Source organism: Schistocerca americana, chromosome 3 (assembly GCF_021461395.2).
Source record: "Schistocerca americana isolate TAMUIC-IGC-003095 chromosome 3, iqSchAmer2.1, whole genome shotgun sequence".
Taxonomy (NCBI): Eukaryota; Metazoa; Arthropoda; class Insecta; order Orthoptera; family Acrididae; genus Schistocerca; species Schistocerca americana.
In genome coordinates this window covers 766,892,582-766,910,156 of record NC_060121.1, presented here as the reverse complement: position 1 = coordinate 766,910,156, position 17,575 = coordinate 766,892,582, and the positions used below count along the sequence as shown (strand labels likewise).

Sequence of the window (17,575 nt, the reverse complement as noted above, 5' to 3'; positions counted from 1 at the left end):
AAGCCTGTTTTTTTTTTTTTTTTTTTTTTGGTAGGGTTTAAGGGCGCTCAACTGCTGAGGTCATTAGCGCCCAGTCACTGGTGTTAGAGAACATGGAATCTGCTAAAACTCAAGGGGATGGGGGGACACCAGAAGGACCTGACAAAGATGCAGATTAAATAAGTAAAAAGGTTAAATGTCTTTGGTCAAGCCAGTTAAAGTTATAAAACGCAGAATACGAGCAGCTGCTCGAGCGTCATCAGCTAAAACATCCGGTAAAGTAGATGGCAGGGATAGGACAACACGAAATTGACTAAAACGGGGACACGACAATAAAACATGGCGCACTGTTAATGCCTGGCCACAAGGGCACTGTGGGGCTGGGTCACCGGAGAGCAGGTAGCGGTGGCTAAACCGGCAATGCCCAATCCGCAACCTGGTCAGAAGGACCTCCTCGCGCCGAGATGGTCGGGAGGAAGTTGTCCAAGCAGTTGGGAGCGGTTTTACTGCCCGGAGCTTGTTTCCTTGGAGGGATGACCAAGCATCCCACCACAACGACACAAGCCTCTTACATACATCCCCACGAACGTCAGATGACGGGACACAATGGGAGGCTGGCCTAGGCAGGAGGACTGCAGCCTTGGCTGCAGCATCCGCAGCCTCATTCCCAGGCACTCCTACATGTCCGGGAACCCACAGAAAGCTGACAGAACCGCCATTATCAGCGAAAGAATGGAGGGACTGCTGTATCCGTTGAATCAAGGGATGGACCGGATAAGGAGCCCCAAGGCTCTGAAGAGCACTGAGTGAGTCAGTGCAGAGTACATACGATGAATGGCGGTGGCGGCGGGCATACTGAACGGCCTGATGGAGAGCAAAAAGCTCGGCCGTAAAGCTGGAACATTGGTCAAGGAGCCGGTATTTAAAGGTGGCGGCCCCGACGACAAAGGCACAGCCGACACCATCGTCAGTTTTGGAGCCATCGGTGTAAATAAAGGTGTGACCGGCAAGTCGAGCACGAAGTTCGACAAACCGTGAGCAATACACTGCAGCCAGAGTACCCTCCTTCAGGAGTGAGCTGAGGTCGAGATAAATACGAACCGGAGCCTGGAGCCAAGGTGGTGTCGGGCTCTCACCCTCTCTGAAGGTGGTAGGGAGGGCAAAATCCAATTGTCGAAGCAGGCGACGGAAGCGGACTCCGGGGGGCAGCAGGGCAGACACATACAACCCGTACTGACGGTCGAGAGAATCGGCGAAGAAGGACTTGTAAGAGGGGTGGTCGGGCATAGACAACAGCCGGCAGGCATACCGACACAGCAGTACGTCGCGCCGGTAGGTCAATGGTAACTCGGCAGCTTCAGCATAAAGACTCTCGACAGGACTAGTGTAGAAGGCTCCGGTCGCGAGACGTATCCCCCGATGGTGGATGGAGTTGAGCCGGCGTAAGAGGGATGGTCGAGCGGACGAGTAGACGAAGCTCCCATAATCCAGCTTCGATCGGACTATGGACCGATACAAGCGAAGCAGGACACTGCGATCTGCTCCCCAAGATGAACCACGAAGAACTCTGAGGACATTAAGGGAACGTGTACAACGGGCCGCCAAATAAGAGACATGTGGAGACCAACACAGTTTCCTGTCCAACGTGAGCCCCAGAAACTTAGTTGCGTCCACGAATGGGAGAACAACGGGACCGAGATGTAAGGATGGCGGAAGGAACGCTTTATATCGCCAAAAGTTGATACAAACCGTCTTCTCTTCAGAGAACCGGAAGCCATTTGCCACGCTCCATGAGTAGAGGCTGTCTAGACAACGCTGAAGGCAGCGCTCCAGGAGGCATGTTCGCTGGGCACTGCAGTAGATCGCGAAGTCATCGACAAAGAGAGAGCCTGAGACATTAGGTGGAATGCAATCCATAATTGGATTGATCGCGATGGCAAAAAGGGCGACGCTCAAGACGGAGCCCTGAGGCACTCCGTTCTCCTGGAGGAAGACGTCGGACAATACGATACCCACACGTACCCTAAACTTTCGATCCGTTAAAAAGGAATCAATAAAAAGGGGCAGACGACCGCGTAGGCCCCACCTGTGCATAGTGCGGAGGATACCTCCTCTCCAACAGGTATCATAAGCCTTCTCCAAGTCAAAGAACACGGCTACCGTTTGGCGCCTTCGCAAAAAGTTGTTCATGATGAATGTCGACAAGGTCACAAGGTGGTCAACAGCAGAGCGGCGGCGACGAAAGCCGCATTGGACATTAGTAAGAAGTCGTCGAGATTCAAGAATCCAAACTAACCGAGCATTAACCATGTGCTCCATCACCTTACAGACACAGCTTGTAAGAGAAATGGGGCGGTAACTAGAAGGAAGGTGTCTATCCTTCCCGGGTTTGGGTATAGGAACAACAACGGCGTCACGCCAATGCATGGGGACTTGACCGTCGGTCCAGACGCGATTGTAGGTACGAAGAAGGAAGCGTTTGCCCGCCGGAGAAAGGTGTGCCAGTATCTGAACGTGAATGCATTTTGCCCCGGAGCAGAGGACCGGGACAGTGCAAGCGCACGTTCGAGTTCCCGCATAGTAAAGGGGGCATTATAAGTTTCCAGATTCAGCGAGTGGAAGGAAGGTCGCCGAACCTCGTCTGCCTCTTTCCTGGGAAGGAAGGCAGGATGGTAATGGGCGGAGCTTGAAACCTCCGCGAAAAAGCGACCAAAGGCGTTGGAGACAGCCACAGGATCAACAAGGACCTCATTACCTGAGGTCAGGCCAGGTACCGAGGAGTGGGCCTTAATGCCCGACAGCCGGCGCAGCCTACCCCAAACGACGGAAGAGGGAGTAAAACTGTTAAAGGAGCTGGTGAAAGAGGCCCAACAAGCTTTTTTGCTGTCTTTGATGACTCTACGGCATTGCGCTCGGAGTCGTTTGTATTCAATACAATTCGCCAACGTAGGATGGCGGCGAAAGGTGCGTAAAGCACGTCGTCGAGCACGGATAGCGTCCCTACAAGCCTCGTTCCACCAGGGGACGGAAACGCGACGTGAAGAAGAAGTAGTACGAGGAATGGAACGTTCGGCAGCATTGATAATAACAGCCGTGAGGTATTCGACCTGACTGTCACAACTGGGAAAATCGTGGTCCGGAAAGGTCGCCAGGGAGGAGTAAAGTCCCCAGTCAGCTTTCAGTATGTTCCAGCTCGAAGGACGTGGGGATGGGGTGTGGTGCAGGAGATGAACGACACAGGGGAAGTGGTCGCTCGAATAGGTGTCAGAAAGGACATACCACTCGAACCGACGGCAAGAGTGGTAGAACAGATCGAAAGGTCCAAGTGGGAGTAGGTATGAGTAGAGTCTGAGAGGAAAGTCGGGGCGCCGGTATTGAGGCAGACAAGATTGAGATGGTTGAAGACATCCGCCAAGAGTGAGCCTCTTTGACAGGATGCAGGGGAGCTCCAAAGGGGATGATGGGCATTGAAGTCGCCAAACAATAAGAACGGCGGGGGAAGCTGAACAATCAGGTGCATCATGTCAGCCCGACTAACAGCAGATGACGGTGGAGTGTAGATGGTACAAACTGAAAAAGTAAAAGCAGAAAGAGTAATGCGGATAGCGATTGCTTGGAGTGGGGTGGTCAATGGGATGGGATGGTAATAGACATCGTCCCGAACGAGCAACATGACCCCACCATGAGCTGGGATACCGTCCACAGGGGTGAGGTCATACCGCTCCGAGGTATAGTGGGTAAAGGCAATACGGTCAGTCGGGCGCAACTTGGTTTCCTGGAGACCAAGGACGAGCGGACAGTGCAGGCAGAGGAGCAGTTGTAATTCCTCCCGATTAGATCGAATACCTCTTATGTTCCAATGAAACAACGCCATTGCCAGTCAAAAAGTTGGGGGAACGAGACGAGGGAAGAGCTGGTCACCTCGATGGCCGCGGAGGGCCAGTTTGCGAGGGAACAACGCTACAACCGACAGGAGGCGGATCCGGTTCCATCGACTCGTCGCCAGCTGCGGCCGCTGTCCCTGATTGTGTAGGAGGGACCGTATCATTTGCCGACGAAAGGCCGGCGGAGCGCCTGGCAGCAGAGCGTCCCGGCGAAACTGAGGACGGCCGGGAGCAGCGACTCGCGGATGAAGCGTCAGACGAAACGCGCCGGGGTGGAGAGGGGGATAGAGACTTCTTCTTGGAGGCCTTCTTGGAAGGCCGAGGAGGCACAGGGATGGTGGGCTGGACACGAAGAAGGTCCTCACGCGCGGGGTCCGTTTTGGAACGCCGGACCTCGGAAGCTGGGGTCCGGAACGTTTCCCCGATGGACGCCTAAGAAGAGGATCGCTTCTCACGTGGCGTGGGGGGAGGAGGAGGAGGAAGGGTGGCCCCTGGGGCAGAGGGGGTGGGGGCCACGGGGGAGGAGGATTTGGAAGGGAGGGATTTGGGAGGAGGAGGCAGAGCCCCCTGATGGGTGGAGGAGGCGGGGGGGGGGGGGGGGCGACAGGATAGGGGTGAGGATACCGCGGTAGGAGTGGACACAACTGAGGCAAACGAAGTGGTCAGTGACACGGGATGAAGGCGGTCATACTTCTTCCTGGCCTCAGAATAAGAGAGCCGATCCAAAGTTTTGATTTCTTGTATCTTCTTCTCCTTTTGATAGGCGGGGCAGTCTGAGGATCTAGGCGAGTGGACGCCAGGACAATTAATGCACCGTGGCGGTGGGGTGCATGTATGTTCCTCACGAAGAGGACGTCCACAATCGCCACAAAGGGGCTCAGCCTCACATCGGGACGACATGTGCCCAAAGCGCAAACATCTAAAACAGCGCATAGGAGGCGGGACGTAAGGTCGCACGTCGCACCGGTAGCACATCACCTTTACCTTCTCCGGGAGAACGTCCCCCTCGAAGGCAAGGATAAAGGCCCCGGTGTCGATGCGACGGTCTTTGGGGCCGCGCTGGACTCGCCGGACGAAATGCACGCCGCGGCGCTCCAGGTTGGCCCTGAGCTCCTCATCAGATTGTAGCAGGAGGTCACGATGAAAGATAACCCCCTGCGTCCTATTTAGTGCCAGATGTGGGACAATGGATACTGGGATGTCCCATAGGCGGTCGCACGCCTGGAGTGCCGCCGACTGTGTGGCAGAGGTGGTCTTGATAAGAACGGACCCTGATCGCATCTTGCTGAGAGCCTCGATTTCCCCGAAGACGTCCTCAATGTGCTGAACAAAGAACATGGGCTTGGAGGTGGCGAACGTCCCCCCATCGGTTCGAGAACAGACCAAATAGCGGGGGAAGTACTTCGCCCCAAGCCGGCTGGCCTGTCCCTCCTCCCATGGAGTGGCCAAGGGGGAAAGGGCAGGAGAACCAGAACTAGAAACGGTACTTTTTCTTTTGAAAGACTCGGTCGCAGAGCGACCTGATACGTGTTGACGTTTCATCTGCGAAACGTCTGCCCCGATACCACCCACTCCGACCAGGGGCTCTCCCCACGGGCGCCACCCAGCCGCAGCAAGGGCCACCTGGCAGGATGACCATTGCCAGGAGTCCTGATGCCCCAAGGAGACGGGCATCTACTCCTTGGCCAACGTGGGGAGGGTGCAGCTCAGGTATCGGCAGTACGATCCCTGTGTTGTCAGGGGGCTACAACCTAGAGGGTACATGACGACCCCACCACAACGAGCTGGCTACCGTGCTGGATTTCTGGTGCCATGGAAAGTCCATCATGATCGCTGGTGCAGATGGAGATGCACTATGGGCGTAACTTGGACAACCCATCAGGCGGTTAGGCCCAATTTGAGGAATAGTGGGTACGGTTACAACGCCGGTGCAATGCTGAGTGCCAAGGTCTTAGTGCACTTAGGACCAGTGGTACACCATGTAAGGTGTCCTACCCCAAAAGGCTCGTACTTCTGTAGAATTTTGAAAAATGTAGGTCAAACCCCAAGGGGGACCATCACATAGAAGGCCGAAACGGTTGAAACTCCTTTTAGTCGCCTCTTACGACAGGCAGGAATACCTCGGGCCTATTCTTACCCCGGACCCGCAGGGGGCTGCGAAGCCTGTGTGACCATCAGCCATTGAGCCGTCGGTGTAAACAACTTCAGAGCCCTGGAACACGTCAAGAATCGAGAGTAAGTGGCAGCGGAGAGCGGCAGGGTTAACGGAGTCCTTAGGGCCATGCAAAAGATCCAGACGAAGCTGCGGTCGAGGCGTACACCATCGAGGCGTACGTGAACGGATCGCAAATAGAGGTGGTAAAGGGAAGGACTTCAGTTCGGAGAGAAGGGACCGCACGCGAACCGCAATCGTCAGCCCCGATCTCGGCCGCCGATGCGGGAGATGGACTGCAGTGGGGGGGGAAAAGTGGACAGTTATTCGGATGCGCAGGGGAACTATGAATGTTTGCTATGTAACTGGCGAGCAGTTGCGCACGTCTGATTTGTAGTGGAGGGACACCAGCCTCCACGAGTACACTGGTCACCGGACTCGTCCTAAAACTTCCTGTCGCTAATCGAACCCCGCAGTTGTGCACAGGGTCGAGTAAATTCAATGCTGTAGGAGCTGCGAACCATAAACCACACTGCCATAGTCGATTCGGGATTGGACAAGGGCTCTGTAGAGATGCAGCAGCGTGCAGCGATCTGCACCCCAATCGGTGTTGCTCATGTAACGGAGGGCATTGAGGTGCCGCCAGCACTTCTGCTTAAGCTGACGAATATGAGGGAGCGAAGTCAATAGTGTTTCGAAAACCAGTCCTAGGAATTTATATGTCTCCACTACAGTAAGTGGATCGTCATCAAGGTAAAGTGTGGGTTCCGGATGATCGGTACGACGCCGGCAGAACTGCATGAAACACGACTTTGCGGCTGAAAACTGGAAGCCGTGGGCTAGAGCCCATGACTGCGCCTTGTGGATGGCTCCCAAGAGGTGCCGCTCAGCAACAACTGTACTGGAGCAGCAGTACGAAACGCAGAAGTCGTCTGTACACAGAGAAGATGAGACGGAGGGCCCGACTGTTGCTGCCGCTAGACCGTTAATGGCCACTAAAGATAGAGAGACACTCAATATAGAGCCCTGCGGGACTCCATTCTCCTGGATATAGATGGAACTATTGGAGTCACCAACTTGGGCACGGAAAGTATGGAGCGACAGGAAGTTTTGGATAAGAATCGGGAGTGATCCCCGGAGACCCCACTCATACAATGTGGCAAGGATATGACGTCGCTAAGGCGTGTCGTAAGCTTTACGTAAGTCAACAAAGACGGGAATCAGGTGTTGCCGTCTGGAAAAGGCTGTTCGGATGGCAGACTCGATGGACACAAGATTATCATTGGTAGAGCGACCCTGGTGGAAGCCGCCCTGACATGGAGCCAGCAAACCAAGTGACCCCAGGACCCAACCCAACCGCCGACATACCATACGTTTCAGCAGCTTACAAAGAACGTTGGTGAGGCTGATGGGCCGATAGCTATCCACATCAAGCGGGTTTTTACCAGGTTTGAGCACCGGAATGATGGTGCTCTCCCGCACTGTCTTGGTACCAGTCATGCTATGGAATAGGACAACATGGGCATTCTGGCACGCACTTATAGCTAGTGGAACAGTGTTAATAGCTGCTGAAATGAAATTAGCATGTAACCATATAAATAGATATGTTGATTTTTCTTAAAATTCTGCTTGTAATCTACTCTCTGTTGTCACAAAGCAGAGGGTCAGAGTTTGTGCTACTTCAGCCGTTGATACGTAATTTCACGATCGATAACTTTAACGTCCCTCATCTTTCGTTTGTGATGGCGTTAGTGTTTGAAGATTGTGTGTGTGTGTGGGGGGGGGGGGGGAGTTATCTTTACGGAGTTTTTCTGTAACCCGAGGTTTTAAATTCACTTACACGGAGCTTACTTGCTGCATTTTTGCCTTGGAAATGGCATGGCGTGCTCCTGTCGAAATATCTGCGGTTATCGACGATGTCACCCGGCTCCATTCCCGTAAGTTATTTGAACATTATATACGGTGGGAGAAATCGAGGTCTCGCCTATTTCCTTGCCGGCACGTCCCACGTTTCGTAATTACCGTCCAAAATCGGGTCATTCTTTTTGAAACGCTCTGTACATGATCTACAGCGTCCCAAAGCGGCCAGTGCTGTCTTTTGAGGTGGTGACTAGTATTCTGTCCGGTCACCTTATCTGTTTGCCAACTGCCCCAGGGAAGTGTGGTAGGTCCGCTGTTTTCAATCTACATAAATGATCTTTTGGGTAGGGTGGATAACAATGTGCGGCTGTTTGCTGATGATGCTGTGGTGTACGGGAAAGTGTCGTCGTTGAGTGACTGTAGGAGGATACAAGATGGCTTGGACAGGATTTGTGATTGTTGTAAAGAATGGCAGCTAACTACAAATATAGATAAATGTAAATTAATGCAGATGAATAGGAAAAAGAATCCCGTAATGTTTGAACACTCCATTAGTAGTGTAGCGCTTGAGACAGTCAGGTCGATTAAATATTTGGGCGTAACATTGCAGAGCGATATGAAGTGGGACAAACATGTAATGGCTGTTGTGGGGAAGGCGGATAGTCGTCTTCGGTTCATTGGTAGAATTTTGGGAAGATGTGGCTCATCTGCAAAGGAGACCGCTTATAAAACACTAATGCCACCTATTCTTGAGTACTGAATTACGTAACCATTACGGCACCTCAACTCATCCTCTCGATACCAGCAATATTCTACTGTATTTCTGTAAAGTAGTTAACATATTTCTGAGACAACATTCAGATTTGATTTCATTAATGTAGAGGTACTTTGATACTTCGTTATGTTTATGTTGCAATGATATTATTCTAATGTGTATTCTTTCTTTTGTCACTATGATCTATGACGTACTTGTAACTCTGATTTTTGGGCGCGTAAGCGATTATTAGTTGGTTAGTTAGAGTCGGACCTTGAGAAAGTCAAGTCTTGGACGTAATGTCGAAAAGGCGCATATTGTAGCCAGTTTAATAAATGTGAACTTTAACAGTGAGGAAGATGTTTTCAAGTATGTTTTGTATTGTGAAGTGATGTTTTGTGTGTTATGTGATATTGCAGCAAAAGTGTAATCTTCAAGAATGGTTTGTGAAACACATCTATAAAACTTTTGAATATAGCAGAATAAAACCTAGGCCTCTTTGCATCCGAGCTTGGAATCATCACCACCTAGATTTTCGACGATTGAGCCATGATTGTACAACGAGACCAGCGTGGGAAACACGAAAAGATGAGTGCCTAGTTTATTCATTATTACATGAAGTGACTTTATTAACTGTGCTCTAATGACACCTGCCACATAATAACTTTGTTGTTGCCCGAAAATGCAGTATTTAGCAGCGTGAGCAACACCATAATCATTATTAAATTTTGACGTTTGTTGTGGTAGGGTTGTTAGATGCTAGAGCATTTGGGATCCCTATCAGGTCGGATTGAGGGAGGACATAGAAGCAATTCAGAGGCGGGCTGCTAGATTTGTTACTGGTAGGTTTGATCATCACGCGAGTGTTACGGAAATGCTTCAGGAACTCGGGTGGGAGTCTCTGGAGGAATCGTGAATCGCTACTGGAGAAATTTAGAGAGCCAGTGTTTGAGGCTGACTGCTGTACAATTTTACTGCCGCCAATTTATATTTCGCGGAAAGACCACAAAGATAATAGAGATTAGGGCTCGTACAGAGGCATATAGGCAGCATTTTTCCCTCGTTCTGTTTGGGAGTGGAACAGGGAGAGAAGATGCTAGTTGTGGTACGAGGTACCCTCCGCTACGCACCGTGTGGTGGATTGCGGAGTATGTATGTAGATGTAGATGCTGCCGTTAGATTGTGAACGTCGTCTTCACGGCGCCTGGTGACTACGCGCAGGGGCTGGTCGCCGCCGACGGACGGGACGTGCGTGGTGCTGGGCCCTTGGGCGCAGGTGTCGGCAGCGGTGTCGGCGCTGGGCAACGGCTCGGCCCCCGGCTGGCTGCTGGTGGCCACGGACGGCGTGCCGGAGGGCGGGGAGGCGCTGCAGGCCGTGCCGGAGGGCGCGCTGCTCGTGGAGCCGCGGCTCAGCCTCAGCCTGTCGGCGCCGGCGGGCAACGCCAGCGTCAGCTACGCCGCCTTCCTCGACGTCGCTGCCGCCGTCGCCAGCGCCGCCGCGCGCTACCACGCCGCCCTGCGCGACCGCTGCGGCTTCGCCCCGGAGGACTACGTCCAGTGCCTCGCCCTCTTACCGCCTATACAGGTGCTGCCGTCTTTCTCGCAAATTCCCTGTAACCGTCAAAATGGAATTACTAAGGCTACAGCAAAGGACTTGGAAGAGCAGTTGAACGGAATGGATAGTGTCTTGAAGGGTGGATATAACGTGAACATCAACAAAAGCAAAACGAGGATAATGGAATGTAGTCGAATCAAGTCGGGTGATGTTAAGGGTATTAGATTAGAAAATGAGACACTTAAAGTAGTAAAGGAGTTTTGCTATTTGGGGAGCAAAATAACTGATGATGGTCGAAGTAGAGAGGATATAAAATGTAGACTGGCAATGGGAAGGAAAGCGATTCTGAAGAAGAGAAATTTGTTAACATCGAGTATTGATCTAAGTGTTAGGAAGTCGTTGTTGAAAGTATTTGTATGGAGTGTAGCCATGTATGGAAGTGAAACATGGACGATACATAGTTTAGACAAGAAGAGAATAGAAGCTTTCGAAATGTGGTGCTACAGAAGAATGCTGAAGATTAGATGGATCGATCACATAACTAATGAGGTGTTGAATAGGATTGGGGAGAAGAGAAGTTTATGGCACAACTTGACCAGAAGAAGGGATCGGTTGGTAGGACATGTTCTGAGGCATCAAGGGATCAGCAATATAGTATTGGAGGGCAGCGTGGAGGGTAAAAATCGTAGAGGGAGACCAAGAGATGAATACACCAAGCAAATTCAGAAGGATGTAGGTTGCAGTAGGTACTGGGAGATGAAAAAGCTTGCGCAGGATAGAGTAGCATGGAGAGCTGCATCAAACCTGTCTCAGGACTGAAGACCACAACAACAACAACAACAACAACAACAACAACGCTACATTCTCCTCATTCAATCTATTGACCCTTGAAGTGTGCACCAGGGTCACATTTTTTTATCTTATGGGACTTAACTGGTAAGGTCATCAGTCCCTAAGCCTACACACTACTTAACCTAAAGTATCCTAAGGACATACACCCATGCCCGAGGGAGGACTCGAACCTCCGCCGGGACCAGCCGCACAGTCCATGACTGCAGCTCCTTAGACCGCTCGGCTAATCACACGTGGCAGGGTCACTCTGTCCTGGAGTTTTTTGTTGGTACTGTGCATGCACCACTACAGATACACGGCCCTCTGCCACCAACGTAAAGTCAGCATTGACATCTAGAATAAATGATGACTAAATGAAACCCTCAGCTGCCGACAGGTGTTGTTGATGCTCTTTCAAGAACAGTTACAGTCTTCATAAATATTGACATCTAGTACAGGACGGACGTTCGAAGTTGGGAGCACTGTTTCATTAATTTGACAGAAATAATTTTTCAAGGATCATTGAGAGCCTGGAGCACTCATCGTGTAACTATTCTGTCTCCGATTGTGAAGAGCATTTGTGTGAAAATGTCACGTAGCAATGACAAAAAATGGTTCAAATGGCTGTGAGCACTATGGGACTTAACTTCTGAGGTCATCAGTCCTCTAGGACTTAGAACTACTTAAACCTAACTAACCTAAGGACATCACACACATCCATGCCCGAGGCAGGATTCGAACCTACGACCGTAGCGGTCGCGCGGTTCCAGACTGTAGCGCCTAGGAATGACATTTCACTGATTGAAAGTGTTATATGAGAAGCATTGTTAGATGAATTCAATCGTGAAAGCCGGCCGGTGTGGCCGTGCGGTTCTAGGCGCTTCAGTCTGGAACCGCGTGACCGCTACGGTCGCAGGTTCGAGTCCTGCCTCGGACATGGAAGTGTGTGATGTCCTTAGGTTAGTTAGGTTTAAGTAGTTCTCAGTTCTAGGGGACTGATGACCACAGATGTTAAGTCCCATAGTGCTCAGAGCCATTTGAACCAATCGTGAAAGTGACGGAAGTGGCTTTCGTGATGGAAGTGATTCTGAAGCTGATGCTCCTGCAGCAGTTATGGACAATGGTGAAACTTATCAGTCTGCCGAATTTGCGACAGCGATGAACAAAACAAAATGAGGCAAAAATCTGGATACACCCCTATAAAGGTCGAACGGTCTCAGGATTCTTAATGGGGTCTCGGATGGGGTGTCTCTAGGTGGAGACGCACCTTACAGGAGCTATGGCGACAGCGGTGGCCATGTTCAAATCTACCATTGGATTTGGGCTACTTGCTTCAGATGGAACGGGGGTCGTGTGACATTTTTAACTGACTCTTTCTCAGGAATACACATGTGAAGTCTGTTTTAAGATATCTTTATTTGTTTAGCAGTTATGACATGTTTAAGTTTGAAATTGCAGTGAAGTGATCAGTTCTGTTCATTGTTGCACGTGATCCACAATGGCACACTGCAGGAACGCAAGAGAATTATGTCAATGATTGGTGAACGAGGTATTAGAGTTTTTGTTGCTGAGTGCAACGCCTGGCATCCTGTGACAAATGACGTTTCACTTATGAAGGTATACAAGTTACTGTACAAATTTTTTGCAACGGGTTCTGTGGAGGACAAGTCACCCAGTGGACGTCCAAGAACAGGCACCGACGAGAAGACTGCAACAGAAATTGTGGCTTCGTTCGTGAAAAGACCACATCACAGTACGCGCCGCTTATGAGCAATATCCGGTGTCTGACAGCATTCAGTTGTCCTACATGTGTCCCTCCTCTCTACCCCCCCCCCCCCCACACACACACACACACGCATCATTGCACACCATTGACACCTGCACAAGTCGCAGTTGGAACGTCATCTCTCGAGGGATGAATCTAATTGGGGGGTGCAGTTTGCAGAATGGGCTCTGTATCAGTGAAACAAGGATCCAAACTTCACACGACAGGTGCTGTTCAGCGGCGAAGATAATTTTTATGTGCAAGGAGAAATAAACAATCATCGTTACTGGTCAGATGGAACCTCGTGAATGGATCCCTGTGAAGGTGCAGATGGTGAAAAAGTGATGGTTCGGTGTGGGATTTGGGACACGAGAACGTGTGTCCAGTGCCTATTGATGGAAGCTTGAATGTGGACAGGTATTTTAATATGGTCCGTGATTATGTGCTTCCAGCGCTCTTGAATCCGCAGGATGATTCCTCAACCTTCTTCCAACAAGACGGTGCACCTCGCCACTATGTTACTGAAGTCAGTTTCTGGATAAACAGTGTAGAGGTCACTGGATACATATGAGAGGTCCTATCGAAAGGCCACCACGGTCCCTCGATATTGCACCTTTTCACTTTTATCTGTGGAGACATCTGAAATCAACTGCGTATATGGTAAAAATCAATAATGTAACCCATCTTTGACAGCGTACTGATGAGGTATGTGCCTCTGTTGACCTACATATCCTGTGCCGGGTGCAGTAGGAGAGACAAAAAAGATTTCATTGTGAGTGCAGTGCAGTGGAGGTCATATTGAGCATATGCTGTAATGCCGACTGACTAGTGTCCTACCAAGTGAGTTGGCGCAGTTATTAGCAGAGTGGACTCTCGCATTCGGGAGGACGACGATTCAGATCCGCGTCTGGCCATTCTGATTTAGGTTTTCTGTGATTTCCCTAAATGGCTTCAGGCAAATGCCGGGACGGTTCCTTTGAAAGGGCACGGCCGATTTCCTTCCCTAATCCAATGGAACCGATGATCTCGCTGACTGGTCCTCCCCCCAAACCAACCAACGAAGTGTTTTAAAATTTACAGTTCGTAACTCCTATACAAATAAAGATATCTTACAATAAGTTTCACATGTGTATTACTGAGGAAGAGGCAGTTCAAAACGATGTGTCACATGATCTCTTTCCCATATGAAACACGTAACCCAAATCCAAGATGTCGGATACCAAGATAGCCGCCGCAAACGCCACAGCTTCTATAAGTTGCGCCCCCACCTACAGATACCCCATAACAGGCGCTATTATGGTTCCTCACACCGTTCGGCTTTTATAGGCGTGTATCCAGACTTTTGCCGCGCTCTGTACAGTCGTCCAGGATATGAATGGTCATTGTAGAAACACATCTGTCCCTAATAGAAAAGGTCTGCCTGTTCCCTTTGACACTGTAGTCTATATTCGAAGAGTGTCGAAATAATGGATCAATCTATTTACAAATAGCTGAGACCACCTCAAAATATTTTTGTATTATGTGCATTTAATGAAATAAAGAACATCTTCATCCAGCTAAACTGCAGTTAAAGTCTATGGGTCCGCATCACTTTCAAGTTTCATTATCAAAAAGTTTTCATGGCAGTTTTTACTGAGTTTCGAAATTAATGCTACCCCTCGTACTTCTGACTGACTGAACCCGTGGTCTAGGGCGCCGGCACAGTAGCTCAGTGTTCCGTCAGAGAGCTGGTTGCTCTCTGTAGTAAAGAAACTGGGTGAAGGGATCAACAATGAATTTCAACGGATGTCATGTGACGTCCGCCACGACCAAATGCAAAAAGAAGGATGTACAGTCTTTGATTAGTAATCAAAACGTCCTCGGCCCTGGGTTCTAAACCCTCCACGGCTTAGTTTTTGAATAGAAAATCAGCAGCGGTGCCGAAGACTTCCGACATTAGGAGTCACCTTCACTCAGCCAACGACCTCGTCAAAGAGGGCGGAGGTGCGGACTGAAGTTCAGGGCACACTCTTGACTTTGGGGTGGGAAACTGCCCCTGAATCAGCAATGATCAACGGCTTGAGGAGCAGACGGCAATGGAAACCACTGCATTAAAGACACATATCAGTATCCACAGCACATGCGACCTGCAATTGAAAAAAAGGTGTCATGATGATCTCTCCATTGGCAAAATATTCCGGAATAGTCCCCCATTTGAACCTCAAGCAGGGGTTTGCCAAGGAGGAGGTAACCATGAGAAGAAGTTTGAATAACCAAGGAAAAGAACGTTCTGCGGGTGAGGGTGGAAAAAAACAGCACCGTAAGAGCTCTATTTCCCTTATTTTATTATGATGATCATTTTCACTATGTAGGTCGGCGTCAAAAAATATTTACACTTTCGGAGGCGGCTCAGTCAAGATATAGTTGGGGTCAGCGAAGTGAAATGGAAAGAAGGCAAGGATTTCTGGTCAAGATGAGTTCAGGGTAGTATCAACAGCGGCAGAAAATGGTATACCGGGAATAGGATTCGTTGTGAATAGTGAGGTAGGGCAGAGAGGAAGTTACTGTGAACAGTCCAGTGATAGTTCAGGTATGCATACAGACGTCGCAAGCAGAGAATGAAAAGACAGATAAAATACATGAGGATATAGAAAGAGTAATTCAGTATGTAAATGGAGATGAAAATTAATAATCATGAGATACTGGAATGCGGTTGCAGGAGAAGGAGTAGAAGTAAGTGTTACAGGAGAAAGCCGGCCGCGGTGGCCGTGCGGTTCTGCCGCTGCAGTCCGGAACCGCGGGACTGCTACGGTCGCAGGTTCGAATCCTGCCTCGGGCATGGGTGTGTGTGATGTCCTTAGGTTCGTTAGGTTTAAGTAGTTCTAAGTTCTAGGGGACTTATGACCTAAGATGTTGAGTCCCATAGGGCTCAGAGCCATTTGAACCATTTTTTTGTTACAGGAGAATATTGGCTTGGTACTAGGAATAAGAGAAAAGAAAGAGTAATTGATTCCCGCAATAAATTTCAGGAAATAATAGCGGATACTGTGTTCAAAAATCACAAGAGGAGGAGGTATACCAGGAAAAGGTCGGGAGATTCGGGAAGACTTCAGTTAGATTCCGAAATCAGGTACTGGATTGTAAGGCGTACCCAGGAGGAGATATGGAATCAGATCACAATTTAATAGTGACCAAGAGTAGGCTGAAGTTTAAGAGACTAGTCAGGAAGAATCAACGCGTAAAAAAGTGGCATAAGGAAGTACTGAGGAATTAAGAAGTGCTCTTGAAGATCTCAGAGGCTATAGATACTGCGACAGCGAATAACTCAGTAGGCAGTTCAGTGGGAGAGGAATAAACATTTCTAAAAAGGGCAATCACGGAAGCTGGAAATAAAACCGTCGGTACAAAGAAGGTAACTGCCAAGAAACCGTGGGTAACAGAAGAAGTACTTCAGTTGATCGACGAAAGAAGTGCAAAAATGTTTATGGAAATTCAGGAATACAAGTCACTTAAAAATGAAGTAAACAGAAAGTGCTGAAAATGGTTGCATGGAAAGTGTGAAGAAATCTAAAAAGAAATTATGGTCGGAAGGACTGACTCAGCACATAGAATAGTGGAAAGAACCTTCGGTTAAACTAAAAGAAAGGCGGTAACATTAAGAGTTCTGTGTGAATTTCTCTGTTAAATGCAGAGGAGAGAGCAGATATGTGCCAAAGTTTCATTGAAGGACTCTATGAAGGAGAAGACTTGGCGGGTGACATGATAGAAGAAGAAACAGGAGTCGATATATAGAAGATATACGGGATCCAGTGTCAAAATCGGAATTTAAAAGCGCTCTGGAAGACATAAAATTAAATTTGGCAGAAGGAATCGATATCATTACATTCCATTTGAATTTCTAAAATTGTTTGGGGAAGTCGCAACAAAACGACTATTCACGTTGGTGTGAGAGTGCTTGAGTCTGGAGATACACTCACAATTCTGAAGACTGGAAGAGCCAACAAGTGTGTTAATTATCGCACAATCTGTTTAACAACTCATGCATCCAAATTGCTGACCAGAATAGTATACAGAAGAATGGTAAAGAAAATTGAGGATGTGCTAGATGACGTTCAGTTCGGCTTTAGGAAAGGTAAAGGCACCCAACAGGGAATTCCGACTTTGCGGCTGATAAAGGTACCAAGACTAAATTGAAATGAGCATATGGCGTCAGTGGCCGGGAGTTCCCACTCGGGAAGTTCAGCCGCCAAGTGCAGGTCTTACTGAGTGCGACGCCACATTGGGCGACTTGCGCGTCGACAATGGGGATGAAATGACGATGGGGACAGCACAACACCCAGTCTCTGAAGGGAGAAAATCTCCCGTCCCACCCTGGAATCGAACCCGGGCCCTCGTGCGTGGCATCCCAACGCGCTGACCATTCAGCTAATGGGGCAGACAGCAAGACTAAAGAAAAATTAAGACACGTTCGTCGACCTGAGGAAAGCGTTCCACAATGTCAAATGGTGCACAATCTTCGAAATTCTGAGAAAAATAGGGGTAAGCCATAGGGAAAGACGCGTGATATACAATTGTACAAGAACCGAGAGGGAACATTGAGAGTGGAAAAACGAAAACGAAGTGCTCGGGTTAAAAAAGTAAGGAAAGAAGAAAGAATAGAATATCGGGTTTACCGTCCAAATCGAGGTCATTACAGATGGAGCACAAGCTCGGATGGTGTCAAGGATGGGTAAGAAAATCGGCATTTGCCTGGAGCGACTTAGGGAAATCACGGAAAACCTAAAACCGGTTGGCCGGAAGCGGGTTTGAACCGTCG

General features: G+C 49.4%; 1 protein-coding gene across 1 annotated transcript in view; it reads left to right on the top strand.

Moving 5' to 3' along the window:
* The window catches only part of LOC124606383, a 302,259-nt gene that overhangs the window by 241,013 nt on the left and 43,671 nt on the right, over positions 1 to 17,575 (top strand). The window contains exon 6 of the mRNA XM_047138364.1: positions 9,851 to 10,214. Within this exon, the coding sequence (XP_046994320.1) occupies positions 9,851 to 10,214 (364 nt within the window). The remainder of the gene's footprint in view (positions 1 to 9,850; positions 10,215 to 17,575) is intronic.